Source organism: Heteronotia binoei, chromosome 8, assembly GCF_032191835.1.
Source record: "Heteronotia binoei isolate CCM8104 ecotype False Entrance Well chromosome 8, APGP_CSIRO_Hbin_v1, whole genome shotgun sequence".
In the NCBI taxonomy this organism is placed as follows: domain Eukaryota; kingdom Metazoa; phylum Chordata; class Lepidosauria; order Squamata; family Gekkonidae; genus Heteronotia; species Heteronotia binoei.
In genome coordinates, this window is record NC_083230.1 from 55,722,568 (window position 1) to 55,746,858 (window position 24,291).

Sequence of the window (24,291 nt, forward strand, 5' to 3'; positions counted from 1 at the left end):
AAACTTTCCTCACAAATAAAATCACTACTCAGTATTAAAGTGGAAGGAGTTTTCCCTAGTCAATCAAAAGTAAATTTACTGATTGGGAGAGGTGATCCAATGGGAATATCATCTTTGAGACATAAAGAATCACACTTTCTCCTGGACCCATAATACATATAGAGTTGTATTAAAAATTTTACCATACAACTCCAAAAGGATATGTTGGTTTTTACAGTCAGTAGTAAAAAAAAAATTGGTTTTTTTGCTTAATTTAAACTTCATCTCAATAGACTTGAAATAAATTGACAAATTCCCAAATTCTTATATAAATGACAGCTATCTGCTTCTATTTGAGTCACCAAGAATTCCTCAACGGATGATGTCTCATACTAGGAATAACACTGTTGTGAGGGAAAATACAACAGGCTCCAGAAAGAGGCTCTGGGTGAGTGCTCTTTCACCCTTGCTGCCTTAGTTGCATTATGGCCACTGATGGGGCAGCAGAGATCTGTTGCCAGCAGTGGCTGCAACACCTTTCATGAGGCTGCAGTAGAGCACCAGCCCTTTTTGAAGCTGGCTGACAGAGAGGACACAAAGAAGCATTGGAGATGTGTCTGTCTCTGAGGTAAGAATGTTTCAGCAGTTTGTTCAAAATTCCTGGGCCTGCAGTAGGCGGGGACAGGGGAGTCAGCCAATAGGAGGCTAGAGATGCTGACTGAGCTGTGATGGGCCAATGGTTTATGGAGTACAGGGAATGAACCCCTAAGCCAATGGGAGAGCTACATTTGGCCACCACCATTAGGGAATTATATACAGAGATACCCTACCTGAATAGGTATGGTATTTTTTTCTTCTAGATCTTATAAGCAAACTAAGGTTTCACCTTTATTTCAGTGGAAAAGGCCTGATCAGTTTATAAATTTAATCCCTGAAACTACAGTAAAGAACCCTCATGGAGGGGATACGAGAGTGGAATTCCCTATTCCATCAAAACTAACTGTGGACCATATTGCTAAAGAAAACCAACATTTGCTTTCTTTATGGGAAGATAATATAAAGACAAGAAAATGAACTTGTGATCTCTATTAGACATCTTCCTCACCCTGAGCAAGAACTGTGCAAAACTCTTGAACTGGCCGCCAGTCCTCTAAATCAGCAAAGAGTTCACAGCCAATGGGATGGGAAAAAACAGTACTCTCTTGCAGGGTTTTTTGGGGGGAAGAGCAAATCTCTGGTAATAAAGTTAGATCAAAGGCACCTTTAATTGAAGAATCAGAAAATGGAATCCAGATTATGCCATCAGTGGACCTACTGGATTCTGAAGTGCTACCCCAAACATTATACCCTTTACCAATTGATATAATACGGGAAAGAGAGCCAGTTTGGTGTAGTGGTTAAGTGTGTGCACTCTTATCTGGGAGAACTGGGTTTGATTCCCCACTCCTCCACTTGCACCTGCTGGAATGGCTTTGGGTTAGCCATAGCTATCGCAGGAAGTTGTCCTTGAAAGGGCAGCTGCTGTGAGAGCCCTCTCAGCCCCACCCACCTCACAGGGTGTCTGTTGTGGGGGGAGAAGATATAGGAGATTGTAAGCCACTCTGAGTCTCTGATTCAGAGAGAAGGGTGAGGTATAAATCTGTAGTCTTCTTAATGGGGGAAGGGAAATTATTTGTTCAATAATAACGTAGAAACGGAGAAGGGCAATTATCAGAATTGCCCCTCCCCCCAAAAAAACAACTCTGACCTACTTTTACATCTAAAGTAAGGATCAGGTCAAAGTGCTATCATGGAACATAGCAGGTTGGGACAATAAGAGTGAGAAGGGAATTATAATTGATTTAATACTACTGCAAGAAACTTGATGGACTTCTGAATTCTTTCTTCCAGGTTAAAGGGCATATTTCCATTACACGGTTAAGAGTTAACAAGAAGGGTTGTCCTTCAGCGGGATTTGGCCACAATGATCTCATCATTACAGATCAGAGTTAATGAAATACCCTCTAAATTCCACTTATTTTTAGTTCTTTAGAGTTTCCTTCAGAGAAAATAATCTTAGATAATCTTTATCTTCCTCCCACAGCAGGAGATATCCTAAATGGTACAATATGTTGATGCATCAATTGTACTTGTGGGTTATTTGAAGGTCTTTGCTTATGAATTCTTGATTTAGATTTGCTAAACAGAAAGGATGCTACAGAACTGAGTTTTAGATGCCAATATATGTTACACAGAATATTTGTAGCGTAAACTATTCTGAAACTTTTGGAAGAAAACATTTCTAAAAGCAAAATGGTTTGTAGAGTTGATGAAAGAGATGAACCTACACATTGTTCCCAAAATTTTAGGCAACAGAAAAACTGCTTCCACAAAATCAGATTATCAGCATGCATATAAATTATGAGAAAGCATGAGATCTCACAACTTGCCTTTCCCAACATAGACAGTATTTTCAGATCTCAGCATCTACTGAATGGAATTTAGTGGAATGTATACTGCTGCTATCACAAGGCTATATGATTGGATTTGTCACAGAAGCAGGGAAACACAAAAACACTATAGCAACATACTAAACAATAAATACAGAGCTTTTTAAAGGTGAAAAATCAGCAAGTATGCTCAATACTTATACCATAGCTAATTGAAACAGTGAGGACAACTAAACTTCTACACATGAAAAGTTGTGCACAAAACTGTAGTTTTACTCTAAACAGGCTTCAGGATAATTTTTAAAAGAACAATAAAAATTAAAAGTTTTGCCTACTTACGGGAAGTTTTCACCACTATGTACATTGTTTGCACGCAGGAGGCCATAGAGAGAGACGTGTGCAACATCGGTTGATGAGTTCAGCTCATGTTCTTTGCCTTCTCGAATCATAGTACGTTTCAGCAAACTTGAACATTTCAAAGCTAGTTCCAATGCATCCATCCAACACCTACCTAAAGATAAATATGTTTTAATACCACCTGTTTTCAGAATTGGGAGATGATACTCCAGGATCTATGTTCCAATGTCTGCACTTCTAAAGCATTAACTATATTGTGAATTATGCTTTTGTGTGTCTCATGATGAGGAAGCACACTTCATAGTCTTGAAAATTAATTAAAATATGTTCTTTTCTATATAATTTTAGCTATATGTCCCATTCAGACATTGAACTTCCTGCAGCCTACGTCTCTGATGTATTGAAATATAAGGAAGTAGTATCTAAAAGTGATTAATCTTCATCACTATATCATAAGAGAGCCCTGCTGGATCAGAACATCTAGATCAGCATGCTGTCCTACATGGTGGCCAACCAGTTCTCTGGAGGGCCAACAACAGCGCATACAGACCTAGGTCTTCATGTGATGTTCCCTCTCGGGACTGGTATTCAGAGGTTTTCTGCCTATCAATGTGGAGGTTCCCTTTGGTCAGCATGGATAGTATTTGCTGATAGTTTCTTCATGAATCTATCTGATCCATTTTTTAAAGCTATCCATGCCACTGGCCATCACTATATCCTCTGGCAGCAAATTCTACATTTTAGTCACTTGCTGGGTAAAGAAGTATTTCCTTTTGTATGTCCTGAATCTACTGCCCATACCAAGTATGTTATTGGTAGCAAAATTATTAAGTTTAAATGGACATCTGCTGGTATGCTATCTACAAATGACTGGCACAGTGCTTCAACTGTTCCCTTAATGCTGTGTCCATAAGAAAGGAAGTATCCCATCCAGGCACTAGTCAGACCCAGATCTACTTAGTTTGCTAACCACAGCTGAGTATGAATAACGGTTTGCATTTAGTAAAATCGATGAAATGAGCTATGTTGATACAGCTACAGTAAAACCCTTTCCAGAAAGATTTCACTGTTACTGTTTGGATTGCTCACTATAATTTAAATAATACAGAATTGTATCTGATGCAATATCTGATGTTTTTCTTTTTCCCCTCTGACTTTTTCCTTGTTCTGGCTACTCATCTGGTCCATACATGGGTAAACTCTATAAACAGAAGCTTATTTAAGAGGATGCATTTGTATGCAAGCAGGTTTTATTGCTGTTAAAGTCCGCTTCTCAAGTCTAAGGTGTCTCTACCTAACCAGTATCTGGGAGCTATGAGCTTCTTGAAGAAAAAGTGGTAAATACATTACTTTTATATCAATGTCTGATTTTTTTTAAAAAAACTTGGGGACTGTAGACAGGGCAATGCTGGAGTTCTCAGATGTGACCATCTGAGAAGCAACGAAACAAAAACCACATGTGATTCCTTCCTATTCTCAGGCAAAGCCTTCTATAGCTAACATCTTAGGGGGATCACCTACACTGCACTACCCATTTTCAAACCAACCTATGTTTTTCATACGTGCCATAATGTGAATACTCATACATGCCATGATGTGAATATTCTGAACAAGGGGAGGGAAAGAAAAGAAGGGTGGGCAGAAAGCTTTGGATTACCATTAGATACAAAAAATACAGGTGGTGCCATAATTTTTTTTCCCCTCTCTGAAGCCACATAGTTCACTTTCTAGTATTTTAGGAATTATGTTACCATTTTCTGTGCTCATAATTTCTAATAAACTCTGAATTTGGGAACAGGGGCACATGATTCTTCCCTCTTTGCTTAAATACAGTACAGCACTTAACAGATTTATGACATAACATTTATACTTACATAATTACTATTACATAAAGGTAATGGTAGTCCCCTGTGCAAGCACCTGTCATGAGCCCTGACGAGGAGTAGCTGGAAGGGTTAACAGACCTGGAAGAGTTGCCAGCCAGTTCCTCAGCTGAACAAACAGCAGCTGGCCCATCAATCACTCTCCAGGCACCAGTGTCAGCTGCTGAAGATCAATCTCCTTCCAGCTCTCCTCCTCCCATCTCAAGAGTTCGAAGCAGGCTCCAGAAAGAACTTTCAGAGCGAAGACATGAGGCACACCGATGCTTCAGATCTCTCAGCCCTGAGTTCTAGCAGTCAATGCAGAGAGCAGGCTGATTGAGGCTCCCATATAGACCCCATCCAGGACCTGGTAACCTTTGGGAAGCAACAAGTCTATTCCCTGGCTTGCATCCACACTCCTTCCTGATTCCTGATCCTGACCTGCTTGATTTCCTTGGCACCCTGACCTTTTGGTTTTTGGACATTGACTTCTGATTCCAGTTTGTGATTCTGCATTGGTGATGTGGCTCCTGCTTGACTTCCTGGACTTTGACCTTGGACTGGCTTTGGGCTCCTGCCTGCCTGTATCCTGAGAATGTGACAGCACCAGTCGTTTGTGACATTGTTTTCACAACGTTTTCACGGCAGACTTTTTTATGGGGTGGTTTGCCGTTACATAGGGGAAAAAAAGGAAGGAAAGATCCCCTGTGCAAGCATCAGTCATTTCCGACTCTGGGGTGACGTTGCTTTCACAACATTTTCACAGCAGACTTTTTACGGGGTGGTTTGCCATTGCCTTCCCCAGTCTTTTACACTTTCCCCCCAGCAAGCTAGGTACTCATTTTACCAGCCTTGGAAGGATGGAAGGCTGAGTCAACCTTGGGCCGGCTACCTGAATCCAGCTTTTTTCAGAATTGAACTCAGGTCTTGAGCAGAGAGTTCAGACCACAGTACTCCAGTACCGCTGCTTTACCACTCTGTGCCATGGGGCCATTACATAACATTTATACAAATAGTTCAAAACTCTCACCAGCCTCATTCAACAGTGATAGGAGTTTAAATACAATTATTTTAGATTCTGAACTACTTTCCAAAAGACAAAATGTAATTTACCATCTGATTCTGAAGCTGCTCGGATGATCAAGTAACTGCCAGGTAATGGCTGTGTTATCGAGCCAACAGCTTCACCTTTAGGTCCCTTGAATACAGACAATAAAAAGTGTTAAACTAAATTGAACTTTAATAAGAAAAATGGTTATTCACTGAAAAAACACACACCCAGAATTGAACTCGCCTGTAACTGTTGTTCACATGCAGGCCTGCCACAAAGAGGACTTTTAAAGCTCAAAATGCCTAGAGGCGATCTGTCTTCCATCTTTTCTAATGTGACACAGAGTGGGGTAGGGTTCCCTTCCTCTCAGTTCCTCTCTATCCTTGCCGCAGTGAGGTGCAAATTACCAAATTAAGACCTCACAGTGCAGCAGATGGGAGGGTTGTATCACTACTCGTGACCATTCAACAAACAATAATTACAGGTAAGTGCAACCTTGTTTGCATTGTCATGGAACCTGCACAGTCTCACATGGTTACCAAGCTGCGTTACCAGTCTGGGGAAGGCGGATGTGAGTTTGCAGTTGGATAGAATCTGCAAGACAAACTGCAGGACCACTCTTTCCACTGCTTTGTCTCTTGTGGTATCCACCATCATGCAGTGTCTTTAAAAAGTGCATGAGAAATACCACATTGCAGCCTTGCGGATGAAGTCAACAGAAAGCTGTAGATGTAGAATGTGTCTGAGTAGTATGAGCATGTATCTGCAGAGGGCAGTCAATTCATGCCAGCTTACAAAGTAATCTGATACATATGAATATCCACTTTTACACCAAGTGGGGTGACAGTCTTCTGCCCTTGTTGGAGCCTACTGAAGTGATGAATAAACTGTCATCTCATTGGAAGAACAAAGTTTGAGTCCAGTGGCTTTGTTGGTCTTAAAGGTGCCACTGGATTCAAACTTTGTATTGCTGCTTTAGAACAACACAGCCACCTACCCATTTCTCTCTCTTTGAAAGGATTTTGTTCAATTTAAACCAAAGAGGGCCCTCCTAACATCCAAGGAATGTGGTGCTCATTCCCTTTTGTCCTGCAACTGGGGATGCATTGGCAAGGTGATAGCTTGGTTTAAATGGAACCTAGATGTTACTATGGGTAGAAACTGCATAGAGATGCAAAGGATATCCTAGTTCCAAATATTTTCAGAAAGGTGTGGTTATGTCTCCGTGTCTACAGTTTGTTGATGCACCTGGCTGATGTTATCACCACTAGAAAAATAGTTTTCATAATGAGTAGGTGAATGTGTCAAATAGCCACTAACTCAAATGGTTTGCCCATAAGTGAGAGGCTCCACTGGAGGACTATGAGTTGAACTTGAGGGAATTGGTTCCGTAATCCTTTGAGGAAACATTTTGATTCCCTTTGAGTGAATAGAGACTTTCTATTAACCTGAACATGGAATCATATACAGTGGCAAAGTGAATTTTAATTAAAGTGGATGCAAGGCCTCTTCTAACTAGATTTAGGAGATACTTGAAAACATTTTCAATTAGGCAGGTCCAAGCGTTATTTGGCTCATCTACTGAATCATTACCTGTTGGCTAACTAGGAGTGCCAAGTGGAAGGTTTTGTGAAATTAAAGCAGAACTTTTGACAAGCTCAAAAATTGCCTCTTGGTTACTGAATGAGCCACACTGTTAGATGCAAGCTGCCAATGTTCACATGGAGGGAGACACTGTAGCAGCAGGTTCTGCAGGAGTGGAATGTAATGGATGAGGAACACGGCTAATAGTGTCAGGGACCACAACTGTCTGGGTCACAAGAGAGCTATTAGGATAGCAGCAGTGTTCCCTCTAAGTTAGCGTGAGCTAGCTCACAGATTTTTAGTCTCCAGCTCATACATTTTTGTCTTAGCTCAGGAAAATTGATCCCAGAGCACAATAATTTATGCAGTAACTCACAACTTTAATCCCAGTAGCTCACAACTTTGATGCCGGTAGCTCACAAAGTAGAATTTTTGCTCACGAGACTGTGCAGCTTAGAGGGAACATTCTTGCCCCATTTTGTAGTGGGTCATGGGAATCAGTGGTAACGGGAAAGGGATATAGCAGGCTTCCTGTTCACTGGATCTGAAACATCTCTCCCAGGGATTGAGGGTCTCGCACACTCATGGAGCAGTAGGATTTGCACTTCCTGTTCTGACTGGTGGCAAATAAGTCTATGGTGGGTGTTCCAAGAGAGTGGAAACTAATTTAATTTATTCAACTTATATCCCGCCCTCCCAAACAAGTGGGCTCAGGGTGGCTAGAAATCAGGGCTAAAAAAAGCCAGTTGATGTCCCACTCATGGGGTGCTAATAGGAAGTCCGCTATTTAGTTGTTAATCCCTGCTGTATGAGTGGTCGGAATTGAAATTTTGTTATGAAATGCCCATTACCAAATTAGAGTGGATATGTGGCATAACAGTTGGGAGGACATGCTACACTGCCTGCCTGTAGTATATGGTTTAGACTTTCTGTGGCTATTTGTATACTTTTGCCAAAATGTCTGCGTACGGCCAGTAAGCTGTTGTATACTGCTTTGAGTTTCAGTGCACTGATGTGTGCATGCATCTCTTGGGGAAACTATACCCTGTGTAGGACGGCAGGCAGAAAGTGTGATTTTTGACACTGGATTACATTCAGTCTGATTGCCAGGATTTGTTCTTGCGGGGGAAAGGTTCTGACTTGAGTGGAATCTTGGATGGCACCTATGAAGTGCACCCTTTGTATCAGTTGCAACTTGGATTTCTTTGTACTGACTTGTAAATGCAGCGCTTGGGAATACCTGCAGTGAATTGGCTATGACTAGCCAGTCTTGGTGATATGGATATATCTCACATTCCTGTTTCCTCAAGTAAACTACTACAACTGTAACCACCTTGGTGCATACCCTGACACTGTAGCAAGCCTGAAGGGAAGGGCTGTGTATTGGAATTGGTGGAAACTGCATTGGAAGTGGAGGTACTTGTGGTAATTTGACCTTACCTTGACATGAAAACATGCATCTAGTAAGTTCAGCGTTACAAACTATATTCCCCTGCATAACAGAGGGAGGCCACTGGTGACTGATACCATTCTGATCTTTGACAAGAACTTGTTTAGGCTTCTAATGTCTAGGATGGAATTCATTCCTTCTCATTTTTTTATTCATCAGAAAGTATCTGGAACAGAACCCCAAGTGTCAATCTACATTTCACTGATTGCTATCTTGCCAAGGAGACTGTCAACTTCTGCTAGGAGTTCAAGAGGGAGTGGGATGGTGGTACAATGGGAAAGGTGTAGGTTGAAAAAGAGGTGAATTCAGTGGGGTACCCAACTGCCATGATGATGAGTACCCACTGTTGGAAGTTGTCTTCCCAGGTGATTTGGTGAGGACTCAGTGTCTCTGTTGATACATGTGCAGTGCATGGCCTGTAATTGTTAAAAGCTCTGTTTCACAGTCTTTGGGCAACTGGGATATGGTTTTTCTTCTTGGGGTAGGAAATCTTCCCCTGTGCTATACATGAAGTTGATTGACAAGTGTGTAAGCAGGTCTATTGGAGTATGAGGTCTATTGGTAGCTGAATGTCTTTTAAAAAGTAGTTGGGGTAGAAGGAATCACTGCCAGTGTCCTAGCTGTGGGCTTGTCTTTTTGCATTTTACTGAGCACTGTCAGTATTTATGCTGAAGAGGTCCATGCCCTTGAAGGATAGTTCTTCAATTCTTTTGAGGTTTCTGGTGGGAGTGCACAGATCTAGTCATGTTAAGGCTGCATTCTGAGCCAGTCTGCTGAATGTTGGGCTGCAGAAATTTGGTGTTTGGACAGCTTTGATGCTTCTAATGCCAAGACTTTTGCCAGCTTGTGTTTGTCTTCAGGAAGGATCTCTAAGTATGAGGCAATGCCATCACAAAGGAAAAAACTAGTACCTGGCCATGATACATTGGTGTTTGGCAATTTCAAAACCCAAGGTGGACAAGTAATGGATTTTCCTGCCTATTCCATCCAGTTTACAGTCCTCTCTGTTGACAGGACCTGAATGCTAAGTGCCTTTGTTTTTTCTTTGTAAGTACTCTGCTACCAGCAAGTTGGAAGTGGGGTGTTGAAAGAGGAAAAGACATCCCTCCTGCTTAGGTCTGTGCTGATTCTCAATACATTTAGCAGAACGCAACACTGATACTGAGACCTCAGGAAGACCTTCCAGGACTGAGATGCATGACACTGAATACCAGATCTTTCACCCTTGGTAGGGTGCATGAGACACTGATTTTGAGCTACCCTTGCCTTTTGGATAAGTTATTCATTATTGATGTGAATATTTTTGTTGCAGGGAGTACATGGGTAGTTCTGTCATGATGTTTTGGGGGAAGACTCAGTGCATAAACTGGTTCCCTCTCTTCAAAACCAGGATGAAAGTCACCATCAAACTACTCTAGGATATTCATTTCCTCATGGGGTTCCTGTGGAAGATCAAATCATCCATGTGGTATGGGTCTGCTTCTGCTTTGTTGGAACTGAGAGGAGCATATGGATCATAGCCTCAGTCATGGTAATCACACTGGAAGTCTTCACACGGCAATCAGGACAGTGATTCCATTGGAACCAACAGGTGAGGTGGTTCCAAGGACACAGATGAAGGGGGTTAATGACATGGAATTAACGATTCAGGATCCTGGATTTAACCCTCTGGAATGGAATGGTGAATTACCTGATATAGAAGGCATTCTTAGACTAGATGCTGACTCTCTGATCAGTTCCACAGAGATGGAACTTAGGAAGCTTCTCCACATGTTTATATTAGCACTGAGTCATCTTCATTGGTAGTTCTGAGGAGCTTTGCTCCCAGGATGTAGGGACCAAGCTTACTCAGGTCCAGAACTGCTAGTTTCAGTAGGGTGCTTAGATCCTTCTATTGGTAACAGAAGGCAACATGGAACTTGGATCTCTGCCTTAAGTGGCACTGGACAGAGCTTTTCCTCTGTCATATCTTGCATCTGGGGTGAATGGTTGACAATGTGATATGTCATGTCCCTCCCTGAGGCATAGTTGGCATTGTTTCTGGTCATTCAAGGGGGGATTTTGACCCACAAGACCTATATTTCTTTAAAGGAGCTTTTTGTGCCATTCCATAGAATACAGGCTCTAAATAGGTCAGTGTGGTAGCTTTATTGGCAGTGGTTGCTAGTGAAAAAGACAGAGCTTCTATGAACAGGCATCTCTCAGTGGCAGCAGAAAGAGAAGTGAGGAAATGGTGCTCCCCTCCATACCCTCCATATCATGCTGGAAAAGGTGGCAAGGCATGGGGGGGAAAAAAGCCTCTAGATGTTTTGAGCTTCAAAAAATCTTTCTCTGTGGCAGGCCTGCAAGTCCACAGTACTCATGCGGGACTACACAGGTACCACAATAATAAACTTATATTTCAATAAAGCATGTTCTTTTGACTAAATATCAATCATGGCCCCTTTTGGACCCCAACTTAAAAATAAGGCTCTTTAGATTAAAATTCCAATTTGCTTTCTTTAAACAACAACAAAAACTGCACATGCAAATATCTAAACATGTAATTCCCATTTGTAGAGGCTCAGTTCTTTGTTGGTACTCATAATTATGAATTGCTTTCCTGAAAGTTTAAACATTTGTCCTATAGTAACCATAATGTTAATAGTAAACACATTTATTTAGTGTACTTGAAGGAAGGTACTTCAATGTGACACCTCACTGGTCTTTGATTTCCACTCATACCTACTTAAGCTCAGCATTATGACAAAAGACTGTTAGATGAAAATTCAAAGGATCTAACAGATACACTATTATAATACTATGAGTAAGGCCCATTGTGACAAAAAATACAATGGGCTCTAGAAAGACATTCTGAATGAGTGCCTCCCCACCCTGTCTTCCACCCACCCAAGTGAAGGTATGCACTTTCCCACACACACACCTGAAGGGGAGCTAATGTCTGTCATCTGGAGAGCAGTTTTAATTCTGAATGATCTCCAGCCCTCACCTGGAGATTGGCAACAGTGGTTCCTCAGGAGAAAATGGCATTGTATCTGTCTGTCTCATCCCTCTTCAAACCCCACCCCTTAAATCTCCAGGAATTTCCTAACCTGGAGTTGGCAGCCATATCTCCTTCCCTTTATCTGTCCCTCTTTCAGCTTTCTATTGCCTTCCTCCTCCATGCACCTTCCACATAGGAAAAAGACAATCTTTATTCACATTGGTGGTGGCGGGAGACTAAAGCAGCTTACATCATTCTCCTCTCCCCACTTCGATCTGCACGACCTTATAAATTAGGTTAGGCTGAAAGTCTGTGACTGGCCTGAACTCACCCAGTCAGCTTCCACAGCAAAAACCTGTGTCTGGCAGACCCCGCTCTGAAACCCCACCCCCAACCTTGGCTTTTACTCACCTCCTCCTCACCCTTGCTGTCTTCCTACCCACCCTGCAGCTGAAACAGACACCGGCTTTCCATTCCACACACCCCTGACAGCATGTGTGTGTGTGTCCGAGTGTCTGTGGTGGCTTAAACCCCTGAAACAGGTCCAGAATGCCAAGAAGGAAGAATAATGGTGGGGAGGAGTGCAGGGGGAGCATGATGATGGTCACACAGACACTGAAACACAGCCTTCCTTTTGTTTGCAATGCATTGTTGCCACCTTTTCCTGTCATATCCAGCTGTGTAGAGTTTAGCATCAGTGTGAGCTTGTGGCATGATTTTTTTGGTGTTTTTTGGCCTGGCCTGGTTGTGTTATAGAGTATGCACCTCAAGGCAGGTATTTTCTGTAGGGGAATGTATCTGATTTCAGTCTTCCATCTTCTCCCCCCTCCCTGCAGCATCAACCTGGTAAAAGTACAGTCTTTCTCCACAATGGGAACAAAAGCAGGAAGCAAGCGACCTCAGCAGGGTATAATGACACAACCGTCACCTGGAGATTGACAACAATGGTTCTCCAGGCAAAAATGGTTAATTTTGAGAATGAATTCTATGCCATGGTACCCAGCTGAGGTTCCACCCTTTCTCAAACTCACCCTCTTCAGGCTCCACCTACCAAATCTTCAGGGATTTCCCAGCCTGGAGTTGGCAACTGCTAATTCACATTGGCTGTCATAGAGGGACTGCTGCTGAACAAGAGCAAGCAGCTGGGCCTAGTTAAGTCATGCCAGCTGGGTGACATCTAGTCACCCAGAGGGTGCTGCCAGGTCTAGGGTAGCCAATCCCCACTTGGAGCCTGAAGATCTCCTGTGATCAGAACTGAATTCCAGACAACAGATATCTCTCCCATCTAGGAGAAAATAATTGCTTTAGAAGGTAGGGTTGCCAAGTCCAATTCAAAAAATATCTGGGGACTTTGGGGATGGAGCCAGAAGACACAGTTCTGGCAATCTCATTTAAAGGGACCACACACCTTTTAAATGCCTCCCCTCCATTGGAAATAATGAAGGATAGGGGCACCTTCTTTTGGGGCTCACAGAATTGGACCCCCTGGTCCAATCTTTTTGAAACCTGGAGGTTGTTTTGAGGAGTGGCACCAGATGTTATGGTGTAAATATGGTGCCTCTACCTAAAAAACAGCCTCTCCAGAGATCCTGATACCCTTAGATCAATTCTCCATTATACCCAATGGGAATCGGTCTCCATAGAGAATACATTCTCCCCCCCCCCCACTTTCTGATGACCCTGAAACGGGGGGAGGGCCTCCAAACCGGGGGATCCCCTGCCCCCAACTGGGGATTGGCAACCCTACTGGAGGGTGGACTGTATGCTATTCTATTCACCTAAGGCCTCTTCCTTTACTGAGAAAAGCAGCCTGGGTTGCCTAGCAACAGGCTCTGGCTAGCACTTCCCAGAAGGAATATAAGTGGGGCCTTGCCTCCCGGGCTATTTGTGTGGCCTTTGGAAGCTGCATGTGCTCGGAGGTCTTTCATAGGGCCACAGTAGCTCTGTGGCCCTTTCTGAGACTGGTTGACAGAGAGGACACAGAGAAGAATTTGCTGTCTCTGAGGTAAGACTATTAACATTCCCAGGCCTGAGTAGGCGGGGCAGAGGAACATGTCTCTCACAGTTTACTGTTTGCTTCACAGCAGCATTGTTTGTGTGTGTGTGTCGGGGGGGGGGGGGGGGGAAGGCAGACTATCTCAGATTTCTTACAACAGACTCTGAGGAGAGGTAGTAGTAATCAGAAATGCTCCAGGAGAACCTCTCAGTAGAGAACTGTCTTGCTTAATGGTCAGTGGCCTTATGATATGGTTCTTGCCTGGCAGAGCCGGCAGTAGGTGGGTCACAGCAAGGCTACCCAATGGTAGTGGGAAGTGGTGACAGACAGAGTGTCAGCCAATAGCTGATGCAGTGAAGTCCCACCCAGTCCCAATGAATGAGGAAGCTGGGATTTCCCAACATGAAACCGGTTTTATGTCTATAGATTATAACACTATAGCCGCATAGCTACTGCTGAATCTAAACCTCCCCCGCCCATGATGTGGAGGAGGAAATAGCAGGTGTGGGGGAAAACAGAAGGAAAAATGGTGCCTAAGTGGGTGGTACTTTTTGAAGTCCAGCATGCCTCTCACATGGAAGGCAAATGCGCTTCAGCTGAGTACTGGCATAAATTGTTGGATCAAAGATGGTTTGAGAAAGCATAGAGAAACTAAAGACAGGCAATGGATGAGAAACAATGCACTGCAGAACTTGGAAATAATCAGCAACAGTTGAAAACCCACAATGGAGTAAAAAACTTGCATGAAAATCATATAGGAGTCACTGTCCAAGTATATTAGCACAGACATTTCTACAGGAGTAAATGAGTAACCTTATTTGTGAAGAAGTGAGCAAACCACAAGGACCTGATATTAGGCACTCAAGAGAATATAGATCTTCATATTGTTCTTTCTTTTTTTTAGCTCCACTTATACTAAATGCCAACTGGAACATCTTTTGCTTATAGAACATCTGTTTATATATTGCCCAGGCAACTTTTACACAGCCATTTATATGTATTTGTTCATAAAACATCAAGTGCACTGCACCTATCCTCAATGTATCTAAGGTAGATTTGAAACCACTAAATGCAGACACTGTGCTTACTGAATCTGCTGCTAAGGAAAGGACACTGGCCTACATATCATATAATACTCTAGGCACATCAATACCAAACAACCACATATTCCAAGCACCTCTTTTCAAAGCCAGAGTATGCCCATTGTAAGTACTTTGACACTTCCAAAAAATTCCAGGATGAACTGGCCCATGCTGTAACTAGTGGAGATAATATTTCATTTCAGAGAGCTCTGAGAGAGAGCAGAGAAGAAGTGATATAAGGGTGAGGTTTGGCTAAGCAGCTGGGGAAGTTGCTGAGAATTTCTGAGTTTGTGTGACTGCTGAAAATTCTGAGTTTGTGGTTACTGGGAAAATGCTGTCTGTTTAGTTTGAGTGGGCTGAAGATGATTGAAGGTGATGGTTGCTGATTGATTAGGAGTGGCTGTGTTTCCCACCCTCTTTGTACTATTAAGCTGCGCCTTGCCAGAGGGCTCTTAACCTGTGGCTCTTAGCCTGGGGGCTGTGTAAGGACCAGGAACCCAGATTTCTTGTGTTCCCAATAAGGTATATAGACCCTCCAGAAGGAGAGCCACATAAATAGACAGGATTTAAAAAGGGACTGTATCTTTTTAAAAAGCTATCATCACGGTAGAATGCTAGCAGGGGGGTGGGGGCTTTCCAGTGTTTTGCACTGAGTGTCACGTGTATGCCCACAGGACAGAAGTCTTGGGTGTGTGCTCAATGCAAAGAGTTCCTGGTCCTCAGGAAACGAGTTCGTACCCTTGAGGCCGAGGTGACTGACCTGGAGAAACAGAGACAGTCAGTTAGACACTCGGAGAAGACTCTTGGGGACGTATTAGATGAGCCCCACTCTGAACGCGGCACCCTGCTGCTGCCAGGGAGCATGAGGGTCGAGAGGGAACAGGGCACCATGCTGAGGATAAGGGGAATGCGCCCTCAGAAGGGATCTCTTCTTCAGTTGGTGAGCGGGTATCCTTTCATGCCAAGGAACTATCCCTGGGCAGGGAGAGAGGGGGGGGGGTCTTGGTAGCTGGTGATTCGATCTTTAGGCAAGTAGACAGCTGGGTGGCAAAACCGCGTACTGACCATATAGTGACTTGCCTGCCTGGTGCGAAGGAAGCAGACATTACACGTGTAGTAGATAGACTGACAGACAGTGCTGGGGAGGAGCCAGTGCTTGTGGTGCATGCTGGCACCAAAGATGTGGGGAAATGCAGTCGTGAGGTCCTGGAGGAAAAATTTAGGCTGCTAGGCAGGAGACTTAAGGCCAGGACCTCCAAGGTAGCCTTCTCAGAAGTGCTACCTGTTCCATGTGCAGGGCTGGAGAGACAGGCACAAATTAGAAGTCTCGATGTGTGGATGAGACGATGGTGTAAGGAGGAAGGGTTCAAGTTTGTTAGGCACTGGGATGCTTTCTGGAACTAGAGGGAGCAGTACAAAAGAGACGGTCTCCACTTGTCCCCAGATGGAACCAGGCAGCTGGCGCTTAAAATCAAAAAGGTGGCAGAGCAATTTTTAAACTAAATCTACGGGAAAGCCGACAGGAGACAGGGGGGTCTTGGTAGCTGGTGATTCGATCTTTAGGCAAGTAGACAGCTGGGTGGCAAAACCGCGTACTGACCATATGGTGACTTGCCTGCCTGGTGCGAAGGAAGCGGACATTACACGTGTAGTAGATAGACTGACAGACAGTGCTGGGGAGGAGCCAGTGGTCGTGGTGCATGTTGGCACCAAAGATGTGGGGAAATGCAGTCGTGAGGTCCTGGAGGAAAAATTTAGGCTGCTAGGCAGGAGACTTAAGGCCAGGACCTCCAAGGTAGCCTTCTCAGAAGTGCTACCTGTTCCATGTGCAGGGCTGGAGAGACAGGCACAAATTAGAAGTCTCGATGTGTGGATGAGACGATGGTGTAAGGAGGAAGGGTTCGAGTTTGTTAGGCACTGGAATGCTTTCTGGAACTAGAGGGAGCAGTACAAAAGAGACGGTCTCCACTTGTCCCCAGATGGAACCAGGCTGCTGGCGCTTAAAATCAAAAAGGTGGTAGAGCAATTTTTAAACTAAATCTACGGGAAAGCCAACAGGAGATGAAATGTCTCTGGTTCAGGAGGACTCATCTCAAAGAGATGAAAAGTTAGCTGTTACTTCTCTAACGAGTTATGGATCAGAGTTGTCTACTGAGATGGTGACAAACAGTATGGAGTGTCTGCCAAAGTCTCGAGGCAGCAAAAGGAAGGTTGCGGGCCTAGCTTGCCTGGGAAATTATAGGTGTTTGTATACAAATGCTATAAGTGTTCGAAGTAAAATTGGTGAATTGGAATGTTTAGTGTTGGAAGAAAACATAGACATTGTGGGAATTTCAGAAACTTGGTGGAATGAGGAGAATCAGTGGGACATGGTGATTCCTGGATATAAGTTATATCGTAAGGATAGGGAGGGAAGGGTTGGAGGTGGGGTGGCTCTGTATGTCAGACAGGGTATTCGGTCCAGTAAGACTGAGGTCAGAGAATTAGATTCCCTTCTAGAAATGCTTTGGGTTGAAATAGAGGGCCCAAAAGGAAATTTAACTATGGGAGTTTGTTATCGCCCACGAAATCAAAAGATAGAGGATGATTATAATATGATGGAAGGATTAAAGATAGTAGCTAAATGTAAAAACTGTGTCATAATAAGTGGGTTTAACTACCCGCAGATTGATTGGGTCAATATGTGTTCTAGTCGAGAAAAAGAGATTGAGTTTCTAGATGCTCTCAATGATTGTGCTATGCAGCAGATGGTGTCAGAACCTACCAGGGGTGGGGCGATCCTGGATTGGGTCCTAAGTAATGCCCAAGACTTGGTGAGAGATGTAAAAATGATCGCACTGCTTGGGAGCAGTGACCATAACGTTATTGATTTCACCATTTCTATAAATAGAGAGTTGCCCCAAAAGACCAGCACAACCACGCTCAACTTTAAAAGGGGTAAATTTTCTGAGATGAGGAGGCATGTGAAGAGGAAACTGAAAGGAAAGGTAAATACAGTCAAAACCCTTGGGGAAGCTTGGAGGCTATTTAAAACTACAATACTAGAAGCTCAGGTAAAAGATATACCACAAGTTAGGAAAGGCACAAACAGGTATAAGAAAAGGCCTGCATGGTTAACAAACAAAGTAATGGAAGCTGTAAAAGGTAAGAGGGACTCCTTTAAGCGGTGGAAAGCTAATCCAAATGACATTAATAAAAGGGAACACAGGCCGAGGCAAAACAAATGCAAGACTGTGATCAGGCAGGCAAAAAGGGACTGTGAGAAGCATATTGCAAAAAACATAAAGACCAACAATAAAAATTTCTTCAAATATATTAGAAGCAGAAAACCAGCCAGGGAGGCAGTGGGGCCCTTGGATGGCCAAGGGGTCAAAGGATTACTGAAGGAGGATAGGGAAATGGCTGAGAAGCTGAATGCATGTTTTGCTTCCGTCTTCGCTGTGGAAGATGAGAAGTGTTTGCCCTCTCCAGAACCACTTATTTTGGAAGGGGTGTTGACAGACCTGAATCAGACTGAGGTGACAAGAGAGGAGGTCCTGCAACTGATAGATGAATTAAAAACTAATAAGTCACCAGGTCTGGAAGGCATACATCCAAGAGTTCTGAAAGAACTCAAAGTTGAACTTGTGGATCTTCTGAAAAAAATATAAAATCTTTCATTGAAATCTGCCTCCGTTCCTGAGGACTGGAAGGTAGCAAATGTCACCCCCATCTTTAAAACACGTTCAAGAGGAGATCCGGGAAATTACAGGCCAGTCAGTCTGACTTCAATACTGGCAAAGTTGGTAGAAACCACTATCAAGGACAGAATGAGTAGGCACATTGATGAACACAAGTTATTGAGGAAGGCTCAGCATGGGTTCTGTAAGGGAAGATCTTGCCTCACTAACCTGTTACATTACTTTCAGGGGGTGAACAAGCATGTGGACAAAGGAGACCCAATAGATGTTGTTTACCTTGACTTCCAGAAAGCTTTTGATAAAGTTCCTCATCAAAGGCTCCTTAGTAAGCTCGAGAGTCATGGAGTAAAAGGACAGGTCCTCTTGTGAATAAAAAACTGGCTAATTAATAGGAAGCAGAGAGTGAGTATAAATGGGCAGTCTTCGCAGTGGTAAGCAGTGGGGTGCCGCAGGGGTCCCATGCTCTTTAACTTGTTCATAAATGATTTGGGGTTGGGAGTTAGCAGTGAAGTGGCCAAGTTTGCAGATGACACTAAATTGTTCAGGGTGGTGAGAACCTGAGAGCATTGTGAGGCACTCCAAAGGGATCTGTTGAGGCTGGGTGAGTGGGCGTCAACGTGGCAAATGAGGTTCAATGTGGCTAAATGCAAAGTAATGCACATTGGGACCAAAAATCCCAGCTACAAATACAAGTTGATGGCGTGTGAACTGGCAGAGACTGACCAAGAGAGAGATGTTGGGGTCGTGGTAGATAACTCACTGAAAATGTCAAGAAAGTGTGTGATTGCAATAAAAAAGGCCAACGCCATGCTGAGAATTTTTAGGAAGGGAACTGAAAACAAATCAGCCAGTATCATAATGCCCCTGTATAAATCGGTGGTGCGGTCTCATTTGGAGTAGTGTGTGCAATTCTGGTCACCGCACCTCAAAAAGGATATTATAGCATTGGAAAAAGTCCAGAAAAGGGCAACTAGAATGATTAAAGGTTTGGAACACTTTCCCTAAGAAGAAAGATTAAAACGCTTGGGGCTCTTTTGCTTGGAGAAATGTCGACTGCGGGGTGACATGGTAAGAGGTTTACAAGATTATGCATGGGATGGAGAAAGTAGAGAAAGAAGTCCTTTTCTCCCTTTCTCACAATACAAGAACTCGTGGGCATTCGATGAAATTGCTGAGCAGTTGGGTTAAAATGGATAAAAGGAAGTACTTCTTCACCCAAAAGGTGATTAACATGTGGAATTCACTGCCACAGAAGGTGGTGGTGGCTACAAGCATAGCCAGCTTCAAGAGGGGGTTAGATAAAAATATGGAGAAAAGGCCCATCAGTGGCTATTAGCCACAGTGTGTGTGTCTGTGTATGTATGTATATGTGTGTGTATGTATGAGTGTGTGTGTGTGTGTGTGTGTGTGTATATATATATATATATATATATATTGGCCACTGTGTGACACAGAGTGTTGGACTGGATGGGCCATTGGCTTGATCCAACATGGCTTCTCTTATGTTCTTATTCACACGCAACACTTGAGAGTAAAATACATTCATACCTGAGAGCAAAAGCAATTAAGCACCAAATTTTATCAATTACTAAGGGCACTGAAATGTCAGGAGATCACCCAATTTTAGCAAAAGGAAAGCTAACCAGCATCTGAAAGTACTTTAGATACCTCAATATTTATTTCACTATGCAAAAAGGTATAACATTACATTCAGCATCAACTGCATTAAGAATACATATTCACTTACTTTAACAGCCCAGATGGACTGCTCCAAAGGATGGAAAAGTTTGAAACAAAATCCATCCTTTTTAGAAGGCCGTTCAATGAGTTCACAAGCGTTCAGAAGTACTGTTCCCACCCACTGGCCATTTTTAGGGGTTTTATAAATGAGTAGTACACCAGGTTTCAGCACACACCAAAGTTTGGTCCAGCTTTTCAGTGTACCACGGATCTTTAAAAAACAAAACAAAAATAGCTTGTAATTCAGTACAACAGTTCCATTCCACTGACTCCCAGCTCATGCAAAGAAAACCAGTTTTAAGACATAAGCAACCAGATTAATTCTATTGTGGAAGAAATATTTCTAAATACCCAAGCATCGACCTTTTGTTATCCAGAACATATCTTACTACCTCCATAATGCTAAACTGCACCTCTGTGGGGCCACTTCAGGTTAGGAAAATGGTGCAGGATATGGGAGGCACAAGCCCCCTTCCCCCATAGTCTCAATCTAAATCAGCCTCCATGTATCTGAAAACTAAATTTCAACCAGAAATATTCAAGTGCATGTTTCCCTGACAGGACTCAGAGGCAGACCCAAAAACAGCATTCTATGTAGCTAGACTCTCAGTGTGCCACATATTAAGTTGTGCACATTCATGCAGACAGATGCCAAAAGCATCTCAACAGAAAATCACTGTGGTCTACTACAAGAATTGGCTAGGAGTGTTAGATTCCTCATTCAGCAGTGCAGCTCATGATGGGGCCTTGGGCACATCACTGAGGATAAAAATTCAGCTGCAAGTTCACTGTACAAAGAACAGCATACAAATGTAACATTTAGATATAAAATGTTAACCACCTCTCAGATTTCAGCCTATATAGGCAGGTAGAGTCCAAGTAACAATATCCCAGGCATTATGTCTTATTGATCAGGGAAAGTTGCTTAATAGTTCTGTTGTGTACAATGGACATTGGCTGTTGACACCCACTCTACTTCTGTGCCTTCTTGGAGATTTGTATAACGCCACTAACATTCACACTTATTCAAAGCTTGTATAATTTTTTTGCTGTTGCATGTTCGGAGGCAACAAGGGAACCTGGGGTAAAATAAACTGCTATTGAGCTGACATTACTGATCTCCTAGTAGCCTGCAATCCACAACATATCTAATGCACACTGATCACCAATCCAGTTACTCTTCAAACAGATTAAGTCATGGCAACCACAAATAAAGCAACAGTTAGGCAATTCCTCTTGGATCCCTATGCTTCAAGCACCAAATTTCTGGGATGCAATTAGCAGTTTATCTACTTAGCACCTAAGTAAGATTTTTTCGTTTAAACCAATTTTTATTATTCTGCAATATATTGTAATAATATTCATCATCTATTATTAAAAAGTTAGTACAAATACATTACATTTTTTTCTCCTCCCTCCCCCCCTTTTCATGACCCCCGATGGTGTATTTTACTTAAATTGCTAAAAATAAAAGATAATTTTATCAATTAAAGAATTTCATTAAAAAACCCCTTAAAACAAGAAAGAAAGAAAAGAAAAACCATATGATATAGTTATCCATCTTCATTCTTATCTTTTAGTCCTTGTCAAAAGAAAAAGATGAAGAAAAAATAAAAAAATATGTTCACTTAATCTCGTTTTATGAATTTAGTCCATTTATTATTCCACAAAAATTCAACTATTGTCAAAAATCACCAAGTGTCCTTTTACCTTCCATTGCTTTTCAACATATTTTTGAAATTTCCCCCACTCAATTTTAAACTTCTCTAAGTCATATTCTTTTAAGATTCTTGTAAGCTTGTCCATTTCACTCCAATGCATAACTTTTAGAATCCAGTCCCACTTTTCTGTTATTTTATCTTGCTTCCACATCTGCGCATATAATGTCCGTGCAGCTGAAAGCATGTACCACATAATCGCTCTATCTTGTTTCGGAAAATTTTCCATTTGTAATCCCAACAAAAAAGATGTCTGGTGCCTTCTTAATGTCATAACCCAAAATCTTTGAGATCTATTGTTGAATCATATGCCAAAATTGCTTTGCCTTTTCACAAGTCCACCACATATGGTAGAAAGATCCTTTATGCTTTTTTACATTTTCAACATCTATCCGACACCTGATTGTTAATTTTTGCCAATTTCTTAGGTGTCATGTACCACCTGTATAACATTTTGAAACAATTTTCTTTAATGTTATAACATGTCGATATCTTCATAGAGTTCTTCCATAAATACTCCCGTGACTCCATTTGTATTTCTTTATTTATATTTATCGCCCATTTTATCATTTGAGATTTGACTACTTCATCTTCTGTAGACCATTTCAATAATAATTTATAAATTCTTGAAATCAGCTTTTCATTATCAGCATTCTCTCCAGTTCTGTTTGTTCTTGTCTTATTCCATCATTTTTAATATCCTGTTCAAGCAAACTCTTAATTTATTGCAACTGAAACCAATTATATTTATATTGTAATTCTTCAGCCGATTTTAATTCCACCTTTCCTCCATGTATTTTAACAATTGTTTATATGATAACCACTTCTCTTCATTAATATCTGAATATAACTTTATTACTTCCGTTGGCACAATCCAAAGCGGTTTCCTCTCATCCCCATATCTTTTATATTTTGACCAGGTATTTAACGTTGCTTCTTATATAGTGATGCGAGAAAAAACCATCCATCTTAGTAACACATCCATCTTTATAACACATATAAGCATGCCAACCACAAACATTTCCATGACCTTCTAGTACTAGTAGTTTTCTACTTAGTAACGTCATCCATTCCTTGATCCACACCAAACATTGCATCATGGTGCAGCTTTAAATCAGGCAGTTGGAAACCTCCCCTTTCCTTTGCATCAGTCAAAATTTTCATTTTCATTTTTGTTTTTTCCCCCGGCCCATACAAATTCTGAGATTTTCCTTTGCCATTTATTAAATTGTTTATTATCCTTCACTATTGGAATTGTTTGAAACAGGAACATAATTCTTGGTAAAACATTCATTTTAATTGCAGAAATTCTACCCAGCATAGACAAGTTCAATTTATTCCATTTTATCAGATCTCTATCAATCTTATGCCAAAGCTTCTAATAGTTATTTTTGTACAAGTCAATATTTTTCATTGTGATTTCCACACCTAAATATTTTACTTTTGAAGTAACTTCACACTCTGTTAAGCTTTGTAGTTCTTTCAGTTTGCTCTTTGACATATTTTTGCACAAAATTTTCAATTTTTCCTGGTTTATATAAAAACCTGCCAGTTTTCCATATTCTTGTATCTTACGAAGCAACAATGGTGTTACATGAGTGGGATTTTCATTTATAAACATTACATCATCTGCAAACGCTCTGTAAAACCTCTCAATTTCAGTCCCTCTATCTCTTTATCTTCTTGAATTTGCATAAGCAAAACCTCTAAAGTCATTATAAATATCAATGGAGATAGAAGGCAACCTTGTCTTGTTCCTTTACTAATTATCATTTTTCCATCAAATCTGCATTTATACAAAGTCTTGCTTGTTGTTTAGTATATATCACCTTCACCATTCTTATAAAATCTTCTCCCAATCTCAATTTCTCCATCACTGCAAATATAAAATCCCAATGCACATTATCAAAAGCTTTCTCTGCATCTGCAAAGACTAATGCTACTTCTTTTTCAGGATGTTTCTTATAATATTCAACAATGTCTATAACTGTTCTGATATTATCTCTAATTTGTCTCCTGGGAAGAAACCCTGCTTGTTCATCTTTAATAAAATTGTTCAAATGCTGTTTAAGGCGTTCTGCTAGTATTCTAGCATATATTTTATAGTAATTGTTAAGTAATGAAATCGGTCAGTTTTTTACATTCGTGGCGTCTCTGTCTTCTTTCGGTATCAACGAAATTACAGCTTCCTTCCATGTAGTAGGTATTTACCCATCTGTTCTTATAATATTCATCAATTACTGAAGTTTTGGTAATAACACCTCCGTGAGAACTTTGTAAAATTTTGCTGTAAAACCATCTGGACCAGATGCCTTCCCCAATTTCATTGAATTTATTGCCGCTTCTATTTCTACTTTTTCAATTGGTTCATTTATAACCT

At 41.8% G+C, this 24,291-nt stretch overlaps 1 protein-coding gene across 4 annotated transcripts in view; it reads right to left on the reverse strand.

The window, feature by feature from the left end:
• OSBPL8 (oxysterol binding protein like 8) overlaps positions 1–24,291 on the reverse strand; it is a 177,507-nt gene that overhangs the window by 27,205 nt on the left and 126,011 nt on the right. For all 4 annotated transcript variants that reach the window (XM_060245109.1, XM_060245108.1, XM_060245111.1 and 1 more), the window contains 3 exons: positions 20,201–20,404; positions 5,741–5,825; positions 2,748–2,919 (listed from right to left, as the gene is read on the reverse strand). In XM_060245109.1, coding sequence (XP_060101092.1) covers positions 2,748–2,919; positions 5,741–5,825; positions 20,201–20,404 — 461 coding nt within the window. The remainder of the gene's footprint in view (positions 1–2,747; positions 2,920–5,740; positions 5,826–20,200; positions 20,405–24,291) is intronic.